This window comes from Anneissia japonica, unplaced genomic scaffold, assembly GCF_011630105.1.
Source record: "Anneissia japonica isolate Jap-2015-1 unplaced genomic scaffold, ASM1163010v1 scaffold1511_len2985839_cov193, whole genome shotgun sequence".
Lineage (NCBI taxonomy): Eukaryota > Metazoa > Echinodermata > Crinoidea > Comatulida > Comatulidae > Anneissia > Anneissia japonica.
Window position 1 is genome coordinate 1,863,783 of NW_022685291.1, and position 23,038 is coordinate 1,886,820.

Genomic DNA, 23,038 nt, shown 5'->3' on the forward strand with positions numbered 1-23,038 from the left:
GTATATGGTATTTATAATAATAATGATTCTGCATCACGCTGTTCTTGTCTTGTGTAACTTTACTTTTCCGGGTTTGAGCTTCTTCTTTTGTTTATATATCTGTTTAGGTAATGCTCTTTAAAATGCCGAAATATTCACGCAGTTTCTTAGCACACCTGGTAAGTCATTCCCCACTTTTGAACCCGCATATAAGTAATACTCCGTTGTGCAGTACTGTTTTTTTTTTTTAAATAGCAATAAAAACATTTGCTTTGCTTCTGGTATTATATCCTATGTGTAGATTTAAAAATATGAAAAAAAATTATCCAAGGCAAGAAGTTATGGAAAAGCAAAAATAGTAATTTAGTTTACTTCTGATAATCATTGACCATTGTATCTGCTATTTGCTATTTTTTTCCCAGAATATAGTATTTCAATTGGTTAATTTATGAGGGCTCCAACAAGTTATAAATTTTAAGAACACCCATTGATTTTATTAAATCGTTGTTCTTCATTTTTCTGTTCAAAGCGTTTTTAATGGTTGGGAGAATTATAAATTGATTGAGATATAAAAGTGTAAATGATACGAGAAGGAAACTGAAGGTACATCAAAGCAAATGCTGCCGGGAAATGAATTGAGATAAAAGTGTAAACAGATTCTTTAAATATATCCATATTCAAGGCATCAAGGAATGCTTATTGATGAAATACAATCCAATTTTCGATCCAGGTGCTTATTAGATGATGGGTTAAACAATTATATAAAAAATGAAGTTTAATTAAGAATAATAATGGTGATATACTTATAATAAACAATAATGATAAAGGCATATGTATGCAGTTATTTTTACCGCTTCTGCATATATATACATAGATGTATATAATATATACATATATTTACATACATAAATATATATGTATGTATATATATATGTATTTATATAATAGGAATGTATATATGTATATATATACACATATACATGTATATAATTTGTCATAAAAAAAATAAATCTATGTTTGTACATAAAGGGCTTACATGTCAGATGAATAAATTTACAAAAGAATGCTAATTAACCATATTGGTATTTGACAAATTAGAATAATTATCTCTGTAACAATCATGAAGTTTAATATCAATATGGTTAATTTTAGCATCTAAATTTTAATTAAAATTTATTCATCCGACATGTAAGTTACTGTGAACGAACATTGGTCTTCTATTAATGTTGGTTTTTAGTAGCTATTTCTAAACTATTTACAAAAAAAGTATACAGGTACAGTGCTTTCATTTTCTTTTCTGAAAATTAGGCCAATTGTAAACTACATATCGCGGTGCTATTTTTTAAAAGCAGAAATATGACGATTGAATAAAATGAAACAATACACAAAATGTTACTTTATTTCTTAACTTTTCTGCCTTTGTAGCTGAACATGCTAACAAGATCGGTTGTCCTGAAAATGTTTGAGCAATTTAGCCAATTACATTATATGGTTTTGTTTATTTAGGACCTGAAAAATGTCATGTTTAATATTCCCAGGGATATTAAATATTTTAGTCACTATATAACAACTCCCTGGTATTCCTCAGTTCCTGAGAAAATTAGCCAATCACATGATGTCTTTCTTGCTATTATTTTTGAGAGACTGGGCAATTTAGCCAATCACATTATGGTTTCTTGTTATTATTCCTCAGAGCTTGAGCAATTTAACCAATCACTTTATGTGTTTCTTGTTTATATTGTTTCTCAGGGTCTGATCAATGTAGCCAATCACAATCTGTGTTTCATTCTTCAGGGCCTGAGCAACTTAACCAATCACAATCCGTTAAAGCTTGGCTGAACCAATCATCATTAGTTAAACTCCCTGATGCCTGAAATTAGAACAAAACACACATTCTCAGAAATACATAAAATATTATTGTATGGTAGTTATTTAGAAAATTTGGAAAAAGCAATAAAAACATTGCAGCAAAAACTCTGAATTGAGTTTTAAAGGAGAAAAAATAACATCCAAATTTAAAAAAAAGCATCATTATACACATCAAGAACATCAGTAAAATTCTAATCTTATAACATTCTAATATGTATAATATAGTGTTATGAAATTAGTCTAATCTTCCTTCAAACGGTCCTCTTAAAAAAAATTTATCACATAAATCTTGTCAAAGTCTTAACTGGTTAATAGGTAGTGTTATCAATAGCCAAACTATCATGGCTATCCAACAGTTGGTTTTGGTATTATTTATGGTGTATATCAATATCTCATGTATATACATACAAGATGAACATAAAAAAAACAAGTAAAAATGTATTGTAATAACAGAATATTAGAATAATGATGAAAATTTCTTTATACACAAAGAATTTATATGAAACTGATTATAATAACAGTATTTATAATAACACACTATTAACAATGATTCCTATGCAGTAATATAAAGATTGAATTTACTATATCAGTTTAATTACTGTAAAACTCAATGTTTCTTATTTATATTATTTAATACGAGAATGCCCAATAGATGAATTATATTTATACCACAAAAAAAAGGGAAAAATTTTAATCTCAATTGTTTTTCATTGATTAAAGAAATGATCAGAGTTGTTTTATAATTACATTGTCTTCAAGCTGTGAATTTTGATCAGGAGTTTTTGAACCAGCTGATACAATATTATCCAGATCTTTCAATTCATCCCAAACCAGAAGTCCTATATCACCAAACTCTTCAAAACTTGTTGTATCCTGCATTACAGTAGTACATAGCAATTAAATCCAATAAAAACATGATTTTATCAAACCAATGACAAGAGCAGCAGCAACAACAATACAGTTGTTCAACAATAATGTTGATTGGTTGTTTTTTTTTTTATAGAATATTACAAATAACATACAAATTGATAAAGCCACATGGAATTCTTTGGGAACAAAATTAATAACAACAATAAAGTTACATATAGTATATATAGTGCATACTAATTAAACAAAAAGCTTCTTTGCATTTCACAAACAATATAAAACTATACAAGTTTTAAGGTAATGTAAATAAATATAAAACACCATTAAAAATTATTATATTCAATATTAATTATATATATACATTATACAAAAGCACATTGACATGGAAGAATCTTGTATGCAACCTGTGTATGCAGATTCGCACAGCAAGGCAGCTTAAATGTAAAATAAACTTTCTGTTAAATTTTTGTAATTGCATATTACTTATGTTACCATTGGATATTGGTATTGATCCCTGTATTATAAACTTAGTAGCATAAATGTTAATGGCTATAACACTTACACTGCTCATATTAGACTGGCGACTAGCAGTGTGTTGGCTGTTGAAGGCTGATGGTGTAAGCAAAGGTGTGCTGGTCTTGGATTTAGTAGGTTTACTATTGGCTGGTTGGGCGACGTTAAACTTTCTATTAGCAATAAACCACAGCCTCGCAGTCATCTCTGCTGACAATTCCCTACTATTACAGACCTAAAACATGATCATTAACTAAAATAATAAAATTGTATCTTTACCTGAAACATTTCACTTCATTATTAAAACATTTTAAAACATGAAAATTAGTTACTAATCCTGGCCTGAAGGCAAAATTCAATTTTGATTATAAAAAAATAATTAAAAATGACTTAAGCTACCATATCATATATCATTAAAAAAAATGGTTATGCAAAGATGATGAATCCGATAATAATCAGATATTAATTAGAATCAGAAAATATTTATTTTTAAATTAACAGATACACATACAATACAATTCTTTACTCTTTGCACATCCTTTGAATTATTTAGTAAACAATTTAAAGATTTTTGTAGTAAAGATTCTGCTACTCATTGCCAGCTAAAATGATTGAATCAATGCTTCATTGGAAACTTATCTCTCATATGATCCTGGTAAATGACTTATTAAATGTTTTTTTTCCCATATATTAACACGGTATATCTTTGAACTCACCTGTAACTTGGATAAACACTTTTTCCTGAATTCTTCGTTTGTACTATGCTTGAAAATGACTCCCACTGCCTTCACAGCCACAGGTACTGCCTGTTCAACTATCTTTTGCTTCTACACATATTCAAAAATAACATTACAAAACACATACCTACACCTCAATTTATTATTAAATAAAAACATAAAAAAACGATGGTAAATCCAAAATCAGCGGGAAATTCAAGGGAAAGGGGACCCAAAAGTTTTTAAAAATGGGAGAAAAAAAACCATTTAGAATTAGGTTTGATAGTGCAGTTTCCGGCATTTGGATGTGCCATACACTTGCAAATTTGCCAGGAACCTTCACCTGTCAATCAATGGACCTTTCCAGTGCGTCAATCAAACTTAACACTGACCAATGGGAACAGTGCAAGGAATATACGCATGTCCAACAAGTACTTGTGTTGTCCCACAATCGCACCTGTTTACGTAAATTTACGCTATCGTTTTGTGGGGCCTTAGCAACAATATCCAAGGGGCGGGGCTTTGCAGGAAGTCCATCAAATAATGGCCGTATTCGACCGGTCGTTCTTTGTTAAACCACGCCCACCTACGCAGCGGTAAAATCGAAGACGACCAGTCGAATAGAAAACTTGTAAATACTCGACAAACAAAATGGCTGTATAGTTACCGCGATACACGTTGCGTAATCAAGATTGCTTCAATTTGTGGTAGTATGGGTTTTTCGTAAAAAAAATATTTTCATCCAGTTTTTGAATTCTGTTAGCCTACAATTATTTTTTGACTCTATGTGGGTAAATATTATAATTTTTATTTTATGAAATTTAATCTAAGTTATATTAACGCAAAGGTTGTTTATAAACTCACCAATGGGCCATGTTTTTTTTTTTGGTCACATGGATAACTTAACGCTGATTAACGCACTCTGTGTTAATCAGTCTATTTAACGAACCAGCGAAGGAAAATAATATAATACTCAACGAAAATTCGTACTCAACGAAATGAACCAGTCGAATACGCCCAATGGTTTATGGAGCACAGTTTGTAAGAGCATGAACAAAAAATACAATGTACGAAAATATTCTTACATCTCTCATTGTTGATTTGTTGACCCATAGTTTAGTCAGTGCCTTGTGTGTTGCCCTCCTAAACTTGTCTCCTTGCTCGGTTACTATTGAGCTTAGGTTTGAACGAACTGCCTCTAAAATTTCTGTATCATGAAAAAAACAAAGTTATTAATATATGTTTACAACACAGTACTGTCCAATGAAAACTACACATATTTGAAACCAACACTAACTTTTCAATTAGTCATTCAAGGAATCAAACACACTAAGAATTTACCAAATAGCAGTAGAACTTCATTTGCATCCTTTTTTTCTGATGATAGTATGTAGGTCTACTTATATTCAAGACTCTGACTATTATTAAAATAATGGTAGCTGTGGAAATTCTTGCCTTTTTTCTCTTTTATGCTATGGTGATTGTTGAAATCAATAAGTAATATAAGTTGAAGTGTCTGCCAATCGTCTGTACAGGAAGCATCTGATGTCCGCAGTAAGTGATATGATTGGTCAGGCAAGACAAGCCCTGAAATGCAACATTTGAAAATGTATTTATATATTAAAATAAATTCCAAATCAATGAAGAGCCCCAGGAAGCAGCGAAGGTTGCAATTTGTGCTAGTTTGCCATTATATGTTATCCAGTGACTAATCGCTGAACGACAGTTAATGGAATTTTTAGTAAGGCCAAACAAGAGAGAATTACAGTAGTTTGAGCGAGATGTTATGATGGCATGTATAATTAAGTGGTGTGGATGGAGAGATATTTTCTAATATGTGCAATACTACGAGGTGGAAATTGAAAGATGGAAAGCACAGTGTTTAAAACTGGGGACTATACATTAATCGCAAACTAAACAATGATCATTGAGAACAATATATGACACTCTGTACACATCAAACACTAAATCTAAGAAAATACCAGATTATTATATTTTACTCATATCTATTCATAGGAATTTTCTTATTTGTAGTTAGAAATCTATTATCACTTATATCTCAATTTATTTATTATTATACTATCCACTATTAAATTTATAAGTGAAACCATGTACAGTATTTGTGTTCGCATTTGCATTGTTTTTTGTCTGTATATATGAAATATACAAAATTCAACACAAAGAACTAATCTCGGCATTAAGTAAGAATTTTAAAAATATAATAAATAATGTTCTTGTGTTGTTGTATTGACATAAACATTATGTCAACATTAAAATGTTCCACTTGTTAAATTATGACTATAACCTCAACATCTGCCATTTCACTTTATTGACCTAAAAAAACAAGTTCAACATATTTGATTCTTAGAATATGTTAATACAAGAAGTATAACAAACAAAATTTTTAATTTGATAGATTTAATATATTATGATAAATTCTCTAAACTATATGTTTTCAATAATAGGTTTTTCTGAACCTTGGCTGAAGGATAAAAATATCCATCAATTGAATTGTTGAACATTATATCTTTCATTATAGTGCCCTGGTTCTCTTCTAGTGAAAGAATGTTCAGTAAGTTCCCAAATATTTGTGAAAAAATCTTGTAAGTGATTCAGGTGGGAATCGAAACCCACGGCCTCCAGATATCTAGCCTTGTGTCTTAGCCACTTGACCACTGAGCTTGCGCTTAGTGGTTAGTGATGAATCCAATCCCCAAGTAGCAGCGGGTACTGCAATGCTACTCCCATGGTGTGTTATGAATCAGAAAAAATACCATAAGAATGATGTTTTTGCCCTAATGTTTCTTTGCTATTATTATAGTTATAATTTTTGATAAAAGTGTACAATCTTATATTACCATGGTTTGAGTGATTTCTTTCTAGTTGCTGTCCAACATGAAGTCCAAACTTTTCCCATTTGGCAAGCTGAAAAGGAAGCACGCAGTACTGGGAAACACCAGGAAGAACCAATGGAAGTCCATCTGGACCAAAGAAATAGATGTGCAGGAAGTCAAAGAAAGATTCCAACTATATACTTTTTCATTTAAAATACCTTGAAATTCAGTTAACTAACATCACGCAATATACTTTAAAAGATAAATGGTAATTATAAGACTATTAATTAAATCTTAAATGATTTTCACTAAATGCAAGGCATACTAATCAGTTAATGGATGGGTTAATGCAAAAACATGCCTTAAAATTAGCACTCAAGTCTAATTCAAAATTTGTTCAATTTATAAATTGATTTTATATAAATGATATGATACAACACAATCAAAATAGTATTCTATGAAACATAATAACTTAATACAGCCATAAAAATGTGGATATATTCAGCATTTTTGTTGTGTGTTGTTGACTAGGTGAAGAAGGAATCGTAGCCACAGTGACGAATAACTTGAGCGATGTTTGGTCTTCAGATGACAACATAGGTGAGGTGATAAGGAACTTGCTGCTAGTCTTGTAACAGAGGCGAGTGTGTTCACTTTCTCCAGCTGCTAACCTTCAAAGACAGACATAAGCTACATTTAACACTCAAATAAATCACAATATAATGTAAACATGCTTTTTAATGTAACCAGTTCTGTAAAATTGATCATTTCTGGAAGACTCTTTAAGAAAGCTCATTCAACAAAATAGATCTTCCAAAAATGGCTTCTCCTAACAATATTAAATTTGTAACAGATTCAATACTTTTTTAACAAACTATATTTTAGAGATTTTCAAAATGATGGAAAAGCTTCTGGGTAGATGATAAAGTTATAAAAATTAGAGAATAAAAAAATGTGTGTAACATAGGGTGCACTTCAACACTCACTCCAGTTCCAATTGTAATTTGAATGGATTTTTTGCGTAAAACTAACACCAAGGAGGCCCATGAAAGATGGGCCAAAGAATTATTTTCGGTGAGGTCCTTCTTGTGGTAAATTGGGCAGTTCACCCTGAGACAAATCCTGCCTATTTTCCGAAAAGTGTACTGCGTTCTTTAACAAGCACACTGAGCACTCAGTACCAACAGCCTAAACATCTCTTCTGAAAGAAGAACAGTATGGAAACTAGCATTTCAGCCCTTTTGCTGAAACAGTGACAGTGACAGAATTGAACTGTGGATAATAGCTGTGTAAAGATCTTCATTATCCAGCACACGCAGTGGCTACCGCCACCAGTTTCATTTCTGGTGAACAATAATTTTTCTTTGCAGAAATTCATATTTTTCAGTTTGGTGGGTGTGCTAACAGGCCACGTATAATGCGTCATTGATTTCAAGATGGAATAATTTATCTTTACTTTTCTGTTAACATAACAGATACATGCATAAAGAATTACCAAAATATAAGCAATAAAATTAACAACAAAAAAACAATACAAACTACGCTAAGGGGTCACTCACAATTATTAACATTTTCACAAGTGCAAAAACAGTACTCTTTTTCAGTACCCTCCCTCCTGTCTGAAAGTGTACATAAAAATGTCAATTTTGTAAAAAACCATTCTCCATTTTTTTGTGAAATCAACTAAAGCACTGTACTTGGTAGCATAGAAATGTCTAATTATATGGTTGCATTATAATTGGTATTGTAAATCTATTATTTTAAATATTGCATGTTATTTAGACCCAACATTTTCATGCATACGTAAAAATGTACACATTTGCCTACCTCTTTTCCCAAGCGTACTGTTTGTACACTTGTGAAAACGTTGATAATTAATGACTCCTAAGACTAGTCAATTTTAAATGTGAAAATAGAGGGATAATGATAACGTATGAGGCATGCCATTCCAAAACCAGAGTACTGTCGCTATATGTTTAACTGAGTAATTAACATTTACAAATGTGGCAGTATTGTATACAGAGAAGCTATAATATTGTCACTCATAACTTCCACAATAGTAAGTCGATTCCAGTATATATGACCATCATTTTAAAACTTACATTTTGGAGAAAAAATATATTAAAACGTAAATTTTTTAAATATTTTTGGTTTACTGATTCTGGTTTTGGGATGGCAAGCCACACTTCATTGTGGATACTTTACCTTGTAAAGTAGCACGCATCAGAAACAAGACGTTTCCCACTGCTAGTAACCCGGCTCCTAGCATCATTTCTACAATATATTATGTAGAAAGACGTTGAATTTAAGTCCAATTGCAAATAACAACAATAATATACCGTAATTAATTTTCTTCTGATGGTAAAATTAATTATAAAAACTGCCACAAGGCAGTAGGGTTACTCAATTCCTTGATAATAACTAAACATACACGTAAGTGTGAAATAAATTGTAGCTCTCTCATATTTTTCAGGATGTTTCCATTTAAATGATGATAGAATGGATTGCCCAAAATATGGCATCAAGTTATGAGAGAACTAATTCAAAAAATGATTATATTCTATACATATTATAAAACTACATAATTCAAATTTTGAAATTCTTACCCAAATATTTTAGTTTCAGAATGTTGTGATGTCTCTACAATAAGCTCAACCGGTGGCTGCAATGACAGTAAAATAAATATAGTAATAATAATACGGTATTTTAATTAAAATTAGATTAAGATTAGCTAAAATTTACTAAGATCATTAAATTCTAAAACTCAGCATTATTATTAATATTAAATTTCATCAAATTTAAAAAAATATTCTTTGTAAGAAAACAAACCAAACTATTTAGCAAGAAGACAGCATGAATGTAGCTTTTCAATTCCACCAACATTTCCAACAGTTTGTCTCTTGAAACAACAATCTGAAATAAAAGAAGTATTAATACTTTCTATTAAGTTAGGGTACCTCTTAAATATGTGATACAGCAATACACATTTTAGCTTACATTTCCATTTATCATTTGCTGATCAATCCAGCCATTGTTTCCCAAAATGCATAATGCTAACATAGAACAAACCCCCAAATCACAACCACTGAACTAAATGTCTTTCTCTGCCCATATTAACAAGTTTTATGTAACAAATAACTGTGCAAATCACACAAATCTCTCACATAATAAAACTCTTGATATACTGGACAGAGGCAGAATATTTTGATACACCGTAAAACCTCCATCAGAAGTCCTGTGCTTCTTTTAGAGATGGGCTCCTTTTCGAGATTACTACTGCAAACTAACGGTGGGAGCCCACAAGTGTGCCAAGGTAAAGTGACTGAACATACCAGGTATTTACAGTGAAAATCTTTCTCGTTGCCAGTACAATCGGATCTTGAAAACTTAATGGCCATATCATCACCATCTTCTACTGAAACGTTGGCATGTTTAATCTTGTTCTCATCAAAATCTTTTACATCAACTTCAAATGTGCCAACGGTGTCCAACAGAACAGACAGCAGTGGATCAATCTCACCTATTTCATTAAACAACATGAACAAAATAAGATTGGCGTAACACCTATGTGCTCTAGTGCAGCAGTCTGCAGGGCCCCGACTCCTAGGGGGCCTAGGCCCCTACCCCCCTACCCATAAGGTCCTCGATCTAGCACCCTGACCCAAAAGAGCTGTGTTGATACTTAATAGAATAATTTGTCTGACATCGACAGTAGGACATATCCTATTATACCCAGTGATGGATTAAGGGGCTCCTGGCTTTGTCAAATTTGCGAAAACAATAGAGATAAAAAGAAAATAATATTCAAAATTTAAGTCTGTGAGTGCCATTTCTGGCCATCTAGAGGTGCTATAAACATATAAATTTTTCTACCTCAGTGCCAACCATGTTGGCCTGAGGTGGTACAGATCCTCCATCTGTTTACGTTTCTCCCTGAACCCCTCTATTTCAATTTCTACTAGATCTGCCACTGACATCCTTAAAACATATATAATATTTAAAATGGCAAACATCTAAACTCCACAATGGAATTAGCGAACAGGATCAAAAAAGGGCCCCCATTCTCAGAAAAACATAGGTCCACGGCCTTAGTGTTAAGACACTGAGAGTGAAGCAACAAAACTATTTAATTGTTGGCTGTGTATACTGTACAATTAAATGTCAAACATTTATTTTCCACATAAAACATTATGGTTGCCAAAAACCAAGGCAGCATGGCAAATTCTGGCCCAAAGAGCTAGAACTCAAAACACCAATTGTAACTCTGATTAATAATAAAAGTAACAGAAGCAGTAGCAATAATAACAATATTAACTAATAAATAACCAATAATAATAACATTGGAATAGCATCAAATATTTTTAATAATATTATTATAATTTGATGTTAATAAAGAACAACATAAAAATGATTAATAATGAATAAAAAACAAAAGTAAATAAAAAATAATAATAAAATGCAATTTTTAATGTTTTAATCTGTGCTGTTTGTGTATTGTTAATTAATAATTAATCCTTTGATGATTTTATATTACTTTCCTTTGATGTTTTTATATTACTGTTCTTTATTATTGTAAGTATCATTTAATTCAGTCCTCGACTGCGATTTTGATATTGAATAAAATGAAATGAAATGAATAACAGCTAACTGAAAACCAAAAAAATCCCTAAAATCATTCACATACACTTTTGAATTAATCACCTGAAAATAGTTGTTCTGCACTAAAGTGTTGTGTCCAATTGCCTTCCCCTTCAATCTCAACTGTGCAGCACATTGTTGTCACTGATGAAATCACCAAATCTTCTTTTAAGTAAACTTTCAGCTTTGTCCTACCACCTGTGTACTGTTTTTGCAAAAGAAAGATGTACTCCAAGACCTAAAATATAAAGAATGCAACTCCAGGAAGAATCTACTGTAATCTAAAAAGAGGTCCACCTCTTCATATAATCTACAAGATGATAGTTCTTGAATTAGTGTTTATAAAAATAACAAGTGTGTAACAGGCCTACACTAATATGTTACACATACCTTTGATATCTCTTTTGCCTTCATTATAGACTTACTTGCAACATTTTTTAGACTTGGCAATGAAGAACCTGCATGTGTTGCAAAAGCCATGATAATGCTCTGAATTGTCTATAAAATAAATGAGAAAAGAATTAACAATCCCATAGGGCCTACATAAGGAAGTAGGCCTAGGCCTGGTTGATGAAGTTAGTGAGATGTCCTGCAAAATTTTAGCACATAGTTTAGGCTAAGCTAGCCTAGCTAGAGAGATGAAGACGCCTACCTCAGACTATCCTAGCTAGGCTAGGCCTACCTAACCTAGGCCTAAACTAAACTAAAAACAGACTAATATAAATTGGGCCTATAATCAATCATTTATTTAGGCCTTTGACTTTAGACTATCCTAGGCCTACTTATTAAGACTATAGAGGTAGCTATTATTAGAGATGCCTCGTTTAAGGCAACGGTCGGCATGTTGGACATTCTTCTTTGAAGCCTGGGCTAGGCTAGGCCTATACCTGTCAGTCAGTAAGCTAGGCCTAGTCTAGGGCTTAGCCTAGCCTTTGTTCTCCGTAGCTCCTGACATTCGTAGCCTCCGACAAAGCTACCGGCTGGACAAAATTACTTGGTTGTCGCGTATATAGGTAGTTTAGTCAACACAGTTAAGAAAAATAATATTTTGAGAATGAAATTATAATCTGGATGTAGGCCTAGGCCTACCTGTCCCCCTTGTGTAGAATGCTAGTTTGCGCGAGCGTCACCTGGTGTCACCAGATAAGCAAGCTACAAGCTAGCTACAGAGCTAGCTGCGCTAAGGCAGCAGCTCTCTTTCTCTCTCTAGGGATAACGCAATGAAATGACGTAGTTCTGGGCAAACTTCTAACCAATCAAATCGTGAAGGTTCGATCTCTTTACAGAATCTGTACTTTTCTACGCACACATGGCACACATACACCTTAGCTGTAGGCCTAGGCCTAACTGTAAAAAAAAAAGAAAAAAAGAAAAAAAAATTGTTATTCTAATGAAAACAAGAAACCATATAGGCACATTTTCTAGTACGTGTTACAGATATAAAAAACAGTACAGTTCTGATTAGCGAAATCTTATGTGGATGTGACCCTTTGAATGTTATATAGGCGTTAGCATACCTATTCGTTCGCAAAGCATTTTAGTGATGATCAGTGAGGGCGCACTCCAATACTAACCTTGAGGATGAGTTTTAGCTGGCAAAATAAACACTTTGTAATTAAAATGAAGTGTTAGATAAACCCTAAAAAAACAGTAGGCCTATGACAAAGCACACACACACACACAAATTAGTTTGCTTTAATAGTTCATTCTTCGTTTAACATCCAATCTCACCACAGTAAGACCAACGATTTTATTTACTTAAGCTGCAATCGCACTGGACTATTTTCAGTACAACTAACCAAGGCGCTGGTTAATTTTACCAAAAGTCGTCCAGTACAAACATCCCTGGAAACTTACCGAGATGAGCGGTTAACCTAAGTGGATTGTGCCATGTAAAACTGAACAGATTAGTTTTACAGAGCCAAAAGGTCCAATTAGAACACCTGTTTGAGCACTACTCAATGGAGATGCCATGGATTAGCACCTTCAATAGTCAATTCTCCTGATCAGTTTTATAATTTCTCGCAGTAAAATTAACCGACTCAAAAAACATGTGCAGACAGTGGTAATAATTACCAATTGGAATGTTACCACGGTCTTGGTAATATTCCTTTTTACTGGGGTACTCCCCCATAGTCACCCAAACTGAAAATGTTTGAAGCCAAAAAATCTCGCTCAATTAGATCACCTCGTATCACCTTATTTTGAGAGCTAGTGTCATCAATATCATTGAGCACCCCCTTCGATTTTGAGATTGCTAGATACGTCACTGGTGAAGTAGATAGAGAATCTGGTTGGCAGATTTTGCAACCTATAACAGCAATCGTTGACATCACTCATTAGAATGGCTCTGTCATCACAGGTTAGATATATTAAAGATAGACAGAAATAAATTATTAAAAAGTATGATGTATTTTATTATTTTACAGTATGGTGTTTTAAAATTAAAATAGCTTTGTGTTTTTAAACTTATACAGTACTAGTGTCAACTAAAAATACATGAGAAACCTAAGAAAAAAAAATTCTGAATTACTCATTGAAAAAAACACAGAAATCAGTTTTCAATTAGACATTTTAATGTGCAAATCAGTGGCGGATTAAAGGATTAGAAATAACGGATCCCACTTCCCCGCCTCACATTGAATCCGCTACTGCAAATCATTGCTGGCAGGGATGAATATTCTAAGTCTATATATATTCAAATATCTTTATTGGCAATGATTTCATTATAAATTTCTAATTTAAAGTTGGAAGCTAATAAACCTAACGAAATATACAACTTTCAAAAGTGCTTGGTTTTGCAATACACCATAAGAGAGAAATTTAACCCAGGCACTAGGATTGGGGGGCAAGCATCTTAGCAACCAAGCTACATTTCCATAACTACTATTAAAGGTCTCTTATGAAGGACTGCATTATTTAAACTTGCAATTCAGCTCTCCAGTAGACGGAATTGAACTGGCAACGTTCATCGGACACACATGCTACCATCAATATAGCAACATGAGCTAAGCTGCTTCCATTTACAAATACAAGGTTTATAAAAAATCAGTTCATATTTTATATACAAAGGTATTAATATCTGACTAACAACTGATTAGAAACGTTAATAGTACAGCTCGCCCTCAAATTCGAGACCGCCTTGTGGTCTGAAAACTTAGGGTCGTCTCTGGGTTCGGTCTCCAATTAGAGGGTTACTTTGTGAATAAAAGAAATGAAGATTCTTATTTGGTTCTTTGAAAAAGTGGTCTCAAATTAGTGGGGTCTCAAATTGGGTGGTGCACTCTAATAAAATAGTAGTTTTTTTTTTCTATTAAGTTTGAATTTTTGAAAAATTAAACTTTGTGTGATGATTACATGAATTACAAAAAATATGAACTACAGCCTGACTAGAGCTACACAAAATAACAAACATAATGTCCAATAGTGGTAGTGTGGATTCGAACCACACCATCTCTTGAAAGAGAACTGTCCCAAAAATCTACCACTGATAAAATATGAACACTTGCTTGAATTTTGCTTGCAAATTTGATAAAACCAGGTATTGATATTTCTGTTTTATTTATTAACTTTCAAAGTAATCAATTAACTTTTTATTTCATGTGCACTATTTTGTTGTTGCAAAGTGCATAAAGGAATTTTATATGTACTGTATAGTATACGTAAACAGTAATAATAAATAATATTTTGTTTCTTTTTGTTTTAATTTTGTAAAAATAACTGAGCTTAATGAAGGGAAGAGTTTTCTCAGACCGAAACACCTAGTGCTGATTTTTTTTTTACTGTACCATAACTATTTATAAGGGAGTTTTAACCAAATGAAGAGGGTTAAGGGCTGAACTTTTGTGACTATAATGTGTTTAGTGGGTCTGAGTTTTCTTTTTGACCTTCATATAGTGTTAACCATAAGACTGTACCATTATTTTTACAGAGATGTTTAACTAAAAATTGGGTGCTCCTCATTATAGGGCTGGTGTAAGGAGGTTGTAATTTTATTATTTAATCTGTATTATCATTATCATAATTAATATAATTTTTATTTACATTATTATAATTAATTATTCTGTTGTTATTATTCTTATTATTAATATAAACTGCCTAAAGCATTTTTAGTCTGAAAAACATGGCATTTATTTTCACTGTCACAGGGAGTCTGCTACTGTACTTTCCTAAAAGCTACAAATGATCATTAAACTCCTTGTAAAAAAAGTTTTGACACCATAATAATTTGCTAGACTGTTGGATGAAAAAAAAAATTACTGTAATTACTGTATACAGTATATCTGTCTGAAGGATGAAAAAAAATATTACCGTAATTACAGTATACAGTATATCTGTCTGTAAGAGGATGCAATCGCTAAGAATGATTGAAAAAGAGTACAAAGATGTACCGGTACATTAGTAAAATATAGGTGTCGTCATATGCACATGTGTATCATCTCAACATCAGAAAACAGCACACATCAATAACTTCCAATTTTGGATTACTAACTGCTGAGATATGAGCATACATTCCAAACTAGTATTTTCCACAATCTTTCTTCAATACTTTATGGAAAAACATGCATTCATTTGATCAAAAGTTCCTCCTGATTAATTTTCTATCAGTTAGATATTCAACATCAGCTAGCTACCTGAAAAATAAACAAAAACAGGAGAACATAGAAACTACATAATTTCTAGTAAGATTTTAATGGAAACACATAGGATGCCATATTGATTGTACATTTTAGCTGCATTTTTTTATCTACTAGAATAACATTAATCAAAATGTTGACTATAAAATTGAGTACAAATTAGGTTGAAATTAACCATAACCAATTACATCAGAGTTATTTAAGCCAACAACTAAACACAAGGATTTATATGACCATTATATTATTTTATTTTATTTAAATGAAAAATGTTTCGACCCTTATGCCCCTTAAAATCATTTAAGTTTTAGGCTTTCTTATCATTGTTTTTGATTTACTTTTGAATTTCGTGAATAACATTTTTTGTTATATTTACTGTATGTACCAGGGCTTCCTCGGAAAGCAGTGCTAGTCACTGAATGTATACCCCCTGGTTAAAGAAACAAATAAAAATCATATATTATTTGTTCTAACCATTAATGTGAATAAAATTAAACTGTTATTTTATGTGTTAGTCTGAAACTTAGCACTACTCTCAACAATTAACAACAAAATTATTAACAATAGAAACACAGGAAATGTAACATTATTTCAATTATAACTTAGGTTTCCTGATTAGTAAATATGCAGGATGTATCAGTGAGTTGAATGGCCAAGCGGTTAAGTAAGGGCAGCAGCAATGTACAGCCACTATAAACCGTAGGCTCAGTGCCCAATTTGGATCATGTGCACTTTAAACCTTTCGAAACTAGTAGGGTGTTACCTTGATGTACTTGTCCGTACAGCCCCTGTCGTAGACAGACAAAAGTACTGTTCCTGGTACCAAAAGGGAGAAGCAAAGTTACTGTATGAGCTAGTCAACACCCCAAACACTTGACTTTGGTATAAATAAAGCGCTATATAAATCCATACTACATTACATCAAGTACTGTAAGAATTGTGTATTTTACTTACGATACAATTTGGCTTGAGTATTGCAATAAATTTTTAGGCCACATCCAAACCTTCACAAACCGGCTGTGCTGTGATCAATTTGTGCTTTGGTTAATTTGTGCTTTGGTTCACATAAATGCACTAGGGTTCATCCAGAGGATTTCAGAATTTAATATAAACTGCAATGAAATGAAAGCAAGAGTGGTTAAGATGCAGATCTGGGTTTAAACCATCTATTTTTTTGTGATTTGTGATTACAGTACAGCCTTGTAAATCTGGGGATTCATAAAATCAAGTTTGGGTTAAATTTGTGGTGACCTGATACGTACGCAAGACTCAATAAATGTATGTTATGAACAAACGATGTTACCTAAGCCTACAACAATAGGCCAAGGCCTACAAATAAAACCTTGTGTTAGTGTTTCTATTCATCACTTTACGATGTCATAATAAAGTGTTCAAATAAAAGCATGTGTCTAGTGTATTAATTTATAAATTTATATCTTTTATTTAACTAAGATCAAGGGGAATTGGGAATTCCCCTTGATGGCTATTCTAAACAACAGAGCTGCGGTGTTGTCTGGGCAGGCTAAGACAAACTAAAACCATGTGCACTGTACTGGGTGAGCCAAACAGTTAGCGTTTGTGAGTAGAATGAAGCCTACACAGCTTTGTAAACTTCATGTACAAAATTTGATTAAACTAGTTTTTCACACGAACCTAAGAAGGAAAGAAATTATTTTGTGCAGCGACAGTAGTTGTTCATCTCGCTCAGTCCACGTTTTTAGATAATATAACTAACAGCAATTAATTACACACAATCAAAGTTGGCTGTTGAATGCAAATTCTTTGCATATGGTTTGTTTATTGTTACAGTATTGAGATAATAGACAGAAACTAACAAATCTTCTTTTACATTATGGTGACCCTGAAGAGTGCCATTTGTTTCGAGTATTTTGGGGGTTATTGATGACATCATCGTCCTTACATGGCGTACGAAAACCTGAGGGTTCGTATAACTAAGGTACGTAAAAATGAGGTTCTACTGATAGTAAAGGATTTACACATCACCTGCAAAAATAAAATGTTGGAATCCCAAAGCCATCTTACTGTATAGCCATCTTTTTATAGTGTTAATTGTATGTCGATAATTACTACATTATATCAATTAATTTTTACTATTATTATTATTATTTATTTAACAGGAATTATAAGCGCACATATCCAGACAAATGCTCCATGCGCGTTTTAGGGGGTGTCATTGGACAAAGAATCAATATACACAACGTTTAAGCTAACCCACTCCTTGAGGAGTATTCCTAGCTATGCCTGTAAACAACACTACTAATTTCATTCTGAATCATTCACCTCCTACCAGGTACTGTGTCCATTTATATTCCTGGGTGAAGAAAGGCAAATGCAGATAAAGTGTCTTCCCCAAGAACACAAGCAGTGTGACGAACATTGGTCTCGAACCCCTGACCTTCTGATTGAAAGTCCAACGCCTTACACCCTGTGCCACACGCTCCTACAATACTGTACTACGAGAATATATACATTTTCCTCCTTTCCCAATTTGTCATTAACCAATAAAAATAAAATGCTGCCATATGGAATGGAACATACCTGAAGACTATGTACTCTGACTTTGTTACTGTTTAACTAGATGGTATTCCTATGCCACTGGTATGGCATCTTACTGTATGATATGCAACTCCAGAACTTGAGCTTTCACATCAAATTTCAATCATGTCATTTGTCTTCTTGCAAGACCATACTGTTGGCTTCCATTTAATTATCATGCTTTTCCATCTGTACATTTATCAAAGCTGTCAGATCCTAGTAAACTTCTTTCACACAGCTTCACACAAAAGCCAGAGAATGTTCTAAAATGAATTAACGGTATGGAAGGTTAAAACATGCAAATAATACTGTACATGATCAGTGACCAGATAAAAAAAACAATTACCAAATCAAAGTGAATATTTTCATAGTCATGAACTGAATGTAGTTGTGCCAACATCCTCTGATTGTCAACCTAACCAATAATACCAGCAGCTACTAAAAAGACAAAAACAGATGACCAGGTACTCTATTGTATTATAAATTTATTTGACCTGCAAACTACAGTAATTAGTGTTTTTAAAAGAATTTTAATTAATGTACAGTATGTATGAACTAAGTGAATTAAATTTAAAATAATTAAAAATTTAAAAATTTTGTTGAAGTTTGGTCAATTTTAGAAAACTCAAACACTAGTTGGGTTTCTAAATTCTGTACAAACTCAGATTCCTCATGAATCCGGTTGGGTTAGTGCTAGAGATATCCTCTGGACCTACTTTTGTAATAGTAACACCTCCACCACTACTAATCAAGGAATGCCTTTACTATCCCAAATACCTCCTAGTGTTTAACTCAGCTGCAGGATTCCACCAGAAAAGCAATGTGTGGATGAATAGACAGAATCGGCAGCTCGGGTCATGTGACTTATAGTGGGTATTAGGGTTTGTTTACATCTATCGAGATCGCGAGACGACGATGCATTGACAGGCCTCGAATTTAACCGCGGCCATTGCCGACGGTGCCCTCCCAGTTGGCCTTGGTGCCCCTGAAAAATGAAGCACGATGACGGCCACTACTTGCCTGCCCTTTTGAAGCCTTGGCTTTGGTGCCCTCACGATGCTTAATATAGATCGTTTGACACGTAAAATAAATCTAAGTAAGACCGTTTAAATCTTGAAAGAAAACACTAAAGCCAAAAACGTAGGTCGCCTAAGCCAGGTTGCAGTGACAGAACAGAACATGAGAGAATTTCCATGTGTGTTGTTGATACGAACTGTTTTTGCGGTTACCGTTGTGTGCACATGCGTCTTACTCTAGCAGTTATTGCAATGTTAACATGGGCTCATTCGACTGGTTCATTTCATTGGAACGAATTTTCGTTGAGTATTATTTTCATTCGACTGGTTCGTTAAATAGACTTCGTTGACAACGAAAATTGACGTAAACCAGAGTGTGTTAATCAGCGTTAAGTTACCCACGTGACCAAAGAGAGACATGGCCGATTGGTGATTTATTATTAACAACATTTGCGTTAATATAACTTAGATTAAATTTAATAAAATAAACATTATAATATTTACCCACATGGAGTCAATAAATTATTGTAGGCAAACAGAATAAAAAAAACTGGATGAAAATATTTTTTTAAACGAAAAACCCATACTACCACAAGTTGAACAATCTTGATTACGCAACGTGTATCGCGGTAACTATACAGCCATTTTGTTTTGTCGAGTATTAAAAGTTTTCTATTCGACTGGTCGTCTTCGTTGAGTAGAATGTTACCGCTGCGCGCTGGTGGGCGTGGTTTAATGAAGAACGACCAGTCGAATACGGCCTTTGTATAGTTGTAAACTTTGGGCGATCTTACGTCATCGCAGCTTACGCGGCCAGTTTAGAGTTGTGGCTTCCTCTCCGATGATGATGGACTGAGCAACAGCATAAAGATATCGAACTTCTTGAAATTTGACTGTTTTGTACGATCGCCGACTGCCGCAGTATATTCCAACATTGAATCGATAATTAATAGAATACTCTAAACAAAGTCATCATTGACAACTATGGCTTGGCTAGGCCTAGCTTGGCTTGGCCTAGGCCTACAGTAGCTTGCCTAGCCTGGCTACTGACGAATCAAGGCACTCACAAGAAATTAGTACTGAGGCTAAATCAAATTTTGCCTTGGGTGCCCTTTTATACTTGAAAGTTTGGCCTTGGTGCCTTTCAAAATCATGTCATACCAGAGGCCATTTGGCCTTGCCCATAAAATCCCCAAATTCGGGGCCTGCATTGAATATGGCTTCGCCTTGTTGTTGATGCAAGTCACATCATAGATGTTGCAAATGTTGGTTGGAATGCGAGTTATAATTTGGTAAATCACTTAGAAGTATTCCAAAATTAAATTTTCAAACACTTATCAGTTTGGTTTGGTAAGGCTCCAATAGATAGTGGGAATAAAGCCTGGAAGTTTTTCAAAGAAAGGTACAGTACCTTCACGACGTGTATATTGCTCCAGTGGAGTCGTTGCCAGCCGAGTTACTTTTTAGGCCTAAGTCAAGAATATCATTCATGGCAAATGCTATCGCATGAAAAAAAAAACAACAAAAAAACAAAAACGAACCTCCCCATTTGTTGCAAGAGTATTATTTTAATTATTTTAAATCCAAAATTAAATCATAGGATGTTTGTATTTACTGTACTGCCGAGTATAATGATCATCATAATGACATAACAAATATTATTACGTACTGGCATTAGGATGTACCATACCAAATAGGCCTATTATCACCAGCCTGTTTCCTAGACCAAGTATGGTTGAGCAATCAGTAACAATCAGTACCGTTAAGGGTTATTTTCTACTTTATTACCTACTCGACTACAGAGATACATATATAGTCGAGGCATAACAACTCCTTCCCTGCCCTGGTCAAGGTACGGTACCTTCACGACGTACAAATCTCCTCAATCGTTGCAAGAGTATTATTTTACAGTTATTTTAAATCCAAAATTAAATCATATTATGTTTGTAGTTACTGCCGAGGATAATGACACAACATATTATTATAATGTACTGGCATTATGTACCATACCAACCAGGCCTATTATCACCAGCCTGTTTCACAAGTTTAGTTGAGCAATCAGTACCGTTAAGGGTTATTTTCTACTTTATTTACTACCTACAGAACTCGACTACAGAGATATAGTCAAGGCATAACAACTCCCTCCCTGCTCCGGGCCCCTGGTCAAGGTTTAACACTCACAGGGCTGCACTGCGAGTGTTAAGCCTCATACACTAGCAACATTCCAGAGCCTAAATAAAATGCACAGAGATTGCGAAATTAATTATAAATCACTATCTACAAAAAAAACATAGGCCTACTGCCTTACTTTGGGTCGCTGTCTAAAAAACATCGTAACTCTCTCAATATACTGTGTTCTGTATATGAGTGCACTGTGGTTTACGGTGTTGATGTTTACATTTAGTACTCACTATATGTCACATGACCAGTAATAGCTGGAGTCACCGATTCAGTCTATTATTGGCATAGCATTTCAAAATCTATGGTGCAGTATGGTCCCGATGCCATCATCTCACCAGCTCTCGATAAACTGTGTGGCTGTTCCTCACTTCTGTCCATGCATTACTGTGGACTTCAAGTGTCCTTAAGGTGGGAAAAGAATCCTTTTCACAATAAAATAATTTTAAAAGAGAAAAGCCTGGTGAATGATGACTTTTTTAATCAGTTGATTGTTGTATATGGGTTGGCTCACACAAACCAAAGTAACAAGAAGTATCGAATAATTGTTATATATAAATACAATATTAAGTCAAAGTGCATTTAAAAACACTAAAATCAGGCATAGAATTATTATAATAAACAAAAAATAAGAAAGGACCCTAATCCATCCTGCAGTTTGAATCGCATGCATGTTGTGGTGACAGATTTCGATTAAAAACATGATACAGAGTACAAGGTTCACAATGACCTGGACAATAAGAATAAAATACATATTCCAGGGACCTCATTACTCATGCAAGTTTCCGGAAAGAAGGTTTTCTCTTGTAAAGAAGCCCATAAATCCAAAGTTTCTTAGCTTATAATTGAATAGTATAACGTCTATATATATCTAAAGTAGCTAAGATATATGAATACCGTACAATCAGAAACTATTTCGACTCTTCTTGAGGTAAATTCACGATTTAGCTGACAGTCACCTCCTGATTTTCTGGCTTTGTTCGCCATATTTTGCACACTGACACCAAATATCTTTTGAACCTGAGGTCAACAAATAACCTCATTGGGAATCAGGACTTGTAAATGGGTAGTTTTGTAAGTACTGATTAATTTTGACAAATTTAGTAACATCATAATTTTGATAGCATTATATAATATTTATTCTTCAATATATCAATAATCAATAATCAATCAATATTTTTTCTTTAATAAATTTAGAATGATGGTTAAATTTATAATTATAGGTACTAAACATCTCT

The 23,038-nt window shown here is 33.4% G+C and overlaps 1 protein-coding gene and 1 long non-coding RNA gene across 5 annotated transcripts; both read right to left on the bottom strand.

Moving 5' to 3' along the window:
* Positions 1 to 1,037: 1,037 nt before the first annotated feature.
* Positions 1,038 to 12,832, bottom strand: LOC117110523 (type 2 DNA topoisomerase 6 subunit B-like). 4 transcript variants are annotated; one of them, XM_033253281.1, is made up of 15 exons: positions 12,547 to 12,832; positions 11,807 to 11,914; positions 11,480 to 11,654; positions 10,111 to 10,298; positions 9,608 to 9,691; positions 9,385 to 9,440; positions 8,984 to 9,052; positions 7,278 to 7,449; positions 6,803 to 6,944; positions 5,400 to 5,531; positions 5,030 to 5,151; positions 3,945 to 4,055; positions 3,278 to 3,463; positions 2,596 to 2,721; positions 1,038 to 1,849 (listed from the first exon to the last, which is right to left on the bottom strand). In XM_033253281.1, the coding sequence occupies exons 2-15, from the start codon at positions 11,894 to 11,896 to the stop codon at positions 1,763 to 1,765; spliced, it is 1,740 nt and encodes a 579-aa protein (XP_033109172.1). In that variant the 5' UTR covers positions 11,897 to 11,914; positions 12,547 to 12,832; the 3' UTR covers positions 1,038 to 1,762. The 4 variants fall into 4 exon arrangements, with proteins under 4 accessions (XP_033109172.1, XP_033109164.1, XP_033109179.1 ...); XM_033253273.1 differs by having other exon boundaries at positions 12,506 to 12,832; XM_033253288.1 differs by lacking the exon at positions 12,547 to 12,832 and adding an exon at positions 12,304 to 12,327.
* A 1,084-nt stretch (positions 12,833 to 13,916) lies between these two features.
* LOC117110569 lies at positions 13,917 to 22,861 on the bottom strand. Its single transcript, XR_004445723.1, has 4 exons — positions 22,703 to 22,861; positions 18,610 to 18,869; positions 17,005 to 17,162; positions 13,917 to 16,050 (listed from the first exon to the last, which is right to left on the bottom strand). It is a non-coding gene; the product is annotated as an uncharacterized LOC117110569 (long non-coding RNA).
* Between the last annotated feature and the right edge of the window lie 177 nt (positions 22,862 to 23,038).